Source organism: Olea europaea, unplaced genomic scaffold (assembly GCF_002742605.1).
Source record: "Olea europaea var. sylvestris unplaced genomic scaffold, O_europaea_v1 scaffold1942, whole genome shotgun sequence".
In the NCBI taxonomy this organism is placed as follows: Eukaryota; Viridiplantae; Streptophyta; class Magnoliopsida; order Lamiales; family Oleaceae; genus Olea; species Olea europaea.
The window spans coordinates 124,285-128,474 of NW_019237258.1; the positions used below are offsets into that span (position 1 = coordinate 124,285).

At 35.4% G+C, this 4,190-nt stretch overlaps 1 protein-coding gene across 1 annotated transcript; it reads left to right on the forward strand.

Moving 5' to 3' along the window:
• Window positions 1-435: 435 nt before the first annotated feature.
• Window positions 436-2,978, forward strand: LOC111379190. The gene is made up of 3 exons (XM_023002538.1): window positions 436-448; window positions 1,615-1,822; window positions 2,182-2,978. Exons 1-3 carry the CDS (start codon window positions 436-438, stop codon window positions 2,738-2,740), a joined length of 780 nt encoding a protein of 259 aa, XP_022858306.1. The 3' UTR covers window positions 2,741-2,978.
• The last annotated feature ends 1,212 nt before the right edge of the window (window positions 2,979-4,190 follow it).

The following is a 4,190-nucleotide window of genomic DNA, read 5'->3' on the forward strand; positions in this document are numbered from 1 at the left end:
CAAGTCATTTAGAACTCCGAGAGACTCAGACAAAATAATGATTTTTTTTTTTCAATTAAATAGCACACTATACATATCATAAGATTTTGGATTTATCAAATCATTGAACGTGGCTAAAAATATAATTATATGACCTTCGATAGTCACCAGATTCGGCCCTAGCCCCAACAAGGTTTGTGTGAGATTCAATTTGCATTGTTCACTTATGTACTGTCCACTTGAGGCCAACCTCTAAAGTAATTTTCATTCACATCTCACATGATTAGAATTCAATCCTTTAAGAGGCACTTAAAAGGAACCACCATGAATGAAGATTTTGTTCCCCTTTCGTACAACTCTTTGATCTTGGATTCTTCATGAATAAACAAGAATTAAAAGAAAAGTTCCTTTTTTTTTTCCAACTCTTTAAACTTGAGAACGTTAATCTTTTAGTCAATGGGGCATACAGGTTCGACATTCATTACAAAGGAGAGAATCCATTTTAGATAACCACACTTGTGCTAGGCAGCATGTGGCATGGCCGAGATTACCATGTAAGTGTTTCTCTTTATAATCTCGAGCCTATTGGGCACTTCTGTGTCACACGAGATTGTGTATATTATTTTGGGAAAATGACCATCCCTCATCTAGCATGTGCATAATCATGTCTTCTGGCATTTGAAGCAGCTTTTGGGCTTATGGATTGAACACAATGAAAAGAATTACTCGGGATGTTGTTATCCATTAACATGACTTACATGTAACTTGAAATGATACTTGGAAGAAAATTTTAGCTTAGAATGATTATTAGAAACTGGTTTATGGGCGGCAATCTTATTAGTTTATTAAGGTTTGACTACACGACTAATTCGAGCTTGTGTTCAAATATGTTTTTCCATAAACCCAACTTAATTAATTGGTCATTACTTCTCTTATTGCTTCAGAGAGTAAGACATAATTGAAAGCATGCACAAGTTCATCTTCTATGATTGTTTCAAGCCAGCTTTTAGTACACATAAGGGTACCAACTCATTTCATATGCTGGCTATCATAACATGTGATGCATTAAAGTTTAGGACTTAAGGCTATACCTCAAAAGGTATGCTTGGCACCACATCTATCTAATCAACGTATGGGGAAAATCAAACATTTTCTGTATGGAAGGCGATGTAGGGAGATTTAGGGACGTTTGGCAAAGCTTCTAATTCTTGGATAACACTTTCTGAAAAAGTTATTTTAAACCAACTTCCTTTAAAAGTTCTTTTAGCCAGACAGATAATTCTAGAAAATTGTCTAAACATGTTCGAAAATAACTTCTTAATCTCATAAGCATCTTTTAACTCTTCAAAAGTCCTACCAAACGGGTCCCTAATCACTTTTTCACAAGCTATATGTAATAGAAGATGCACTATCTAGTCCCATATTACTCATGGTGAGGCACAGGAATTCTGGAGTCCACCATAAACACTATTCATTTGGGTCCTTACTTTGAAGTAAGTTATATGAATCTTATTGAGTTATTTAGAATGAGAAATAGAAAATGAGATTAACAAGCGTATGATATGAGGGTGAATTTGGTAATTTTGGCTAAAAGTAGAACATAACTTTGCCATTGAAATTTGAATTTAATTGTAGGAAGGAATCATGCCTGCAAAAGCAAAAGGAGCGCAAGTATAATTAATAAAGAAGAGAGAAAAGGAAAAGAAAGTCGTATTGCCAACCAACCAACAAACATTTCTACTTCTAACCCAAATCCAAATGAGCTTCTTTACTGTCTTTCTCCATCTCTCTCACAAACATTATCTGCTTTGTTCATGCAAGATCCAAACAACTCACGATCAAGGTAACATCTCTCTCTCCCTCTCCCTCTCCCTCCCCCCTTCGTACACAATATCAGAGCTCGGAGAAGAACAAGGTTCATGTCTCGTCCCCACCTACGTACTAGGCTTTTGATCGAAAATTTGATTTGATAAGTCAAGTTCAAGAAAAAAAGTTCAATATTTGTTGGAATCTCTAGAAATTTAACTAGTCCAATGATCTGGGACGTAGACTATACTTTTGGACCTCGTCATGCTCCACTCCTCATTATCGAGCACATATTTAGTTTTTCCAAAAGTTACAAAGTTTATATTACATTCTTATACTAACAAATCCACAACGTATAGAGTAATTAACACACTATATCCATGTCTGATGTTGTAGGAAGCCTTGGTACCAAAGAGCAATGCAAATGGCCACACAGTGGAGACCCTTTCTAAAATCTGCCGAAATTCCTACAAAAAATGGCTCTATGTGGAAAACAAATTCGAAAACAACAGAAATTTCGACAGCAAATTCCAATAAGCAGAAGCTAAGGAAATGCAAATCTGTAAGATTAGCTACTACGTTTACTCGAGCTTGTTTATGTGCACCAATCTCTCCTTACGCAGAAGTGTTTCAAACTGATTTTGCACCAAGAAGAAGTTACAGTTATCCGAGATATTCTTCAAACCCTTTTCCAGCCATCTCAGAGGAAAGAACCCCTAGTGCAAGAATGAGCACAGAAGGAAGGAGAATTTTTCGCGGAAAATCTTTGACAGATGATGTTTTAATGAGGAGATTTGTTATCGAAGAAGAAGCAATGATGCAAGTTAGAAGAAGGAATGAGATGGAAATTATTAGGAGAAGAAGCTCTATGAGAAGAAAGAAACTTGGGCCGAGTCCTTTGAGTAAAATGGTTGTTTTAGCCGAGGATGAGGACGAGGATGAGAAGGAACAATAACAACAGGAGCATTAAAGAAGAAAGTAAATGTGTGTTGTTTCTTCCTCTTCATCATTAGAATTTGCCTGTGGATTGTTTATTTAGTTTGATGGGCGATTCTTTGCCATTTTTGTTTTAATCAAACTGTACAAGTTAATGGCAACGAAATTTTAGTTTAAACAATATTCGGAATGTCACAATTAGGTAGAATGGCCAGCTCAAATTTGATAGGTAGGCTGACTTTTCTCTCTGAACTTGACTTGATGAGCTTTTTTTTCAGATTACTTCTTCATTTCCTGTGCCGCAGTACTCTTCAGTGCTATTTCCATATATAATTAGTCGATTTTATGAGTGCTAATTCCATAGTGGTTAAAGTTCTAGTGGAAATTAAACCCCACACACCTATCATATAATTAATATTCAAATATTACCCCTCGGGGCATAGCCTAGTGGTGCAAAGGACGGAAGTGAGGTTATCTCATACCTTGCTGGCAACCGTAGTATGGGGGTTCGATTCCTGAAACATGGAGTTGGACTCCTTGTAGGCGCAGTGTACATGCAGCTCTTTTTCTCTGACTTGTTAGAGCACATCCAGCGATTTACCTCCCTCACAAAGCTCTAAGGACAGGACGATGGGGGCCCTCAAAATTGGGGTTCAACTTTTTTTTAATATTCAAATATTACTTTTGAACTTTTTTTTCACCATAAATACTTTATTATCACAATAAAATCAAAAAACTGAAATAACAATCAATTCAACAGGTAATTTATACGATGCCCAATTTCACTCCTCCAAACAAGCTCTTCTAATAAATTCCCCACATTGGTAACCCCTTAATTGGTGTAATATCCCATTCCAACCTCATTATGCATCTCAAGAAAATCACTGAAAATGTCACCATGTGTAGAATGAAGAAAGCAATATTTGCTGGGATGAATTCCCCCAACATTGTTTCACATATTAAATCGTTTAAAGCACAGAGTCACATAATTCATATCAATGAAGATGGATATCAATAATTTGTTGCCAAATTTTATTTCGAAGGCGGCAATATACAAATGACAATATCAGATGTCTTAGTAAAAAATCATGTAATCAGTAAAAATTTCAAATTACAAATGATAATATTACGTATGGATAATAGGATTTATTTCTATTCGAAAATATAACGATAGTAGTCGATGTTTGGCTAATTGCATATCATAAATCACTACTTCAATATCACAAAGTAAATTGCAAATTTAATCTCGAGGAAATCCCAAATTATCTTGTATGAAATCTGCACCACAATCCACCAATGTCTCAAAAGACGTATATTGATAGATAGATTCAGAGAATGAAGATGTTCAGTATGTTCTCTAGAAAAGTGGGTGTCTCCAACATTTTTCTTTTGTTTTCATGATTAAAAATGAAAGATGTATTAATGTCCAACATGAAGTCTACTTAATTCAATATATGTGAGTTGCGAAT

Bases quoted from the DNA above. Each gene is read 5' to 3' on its own strand.
- LOC111379190 (XM_023002538.1), top strand. The intron at 1,823-2,181 runs GTAACATCTCTC...CTGATGTTGTAG, and splicing joins CCAAACAACTCACGATCAAG to GAAGCCTTGGTACCAAAGAG.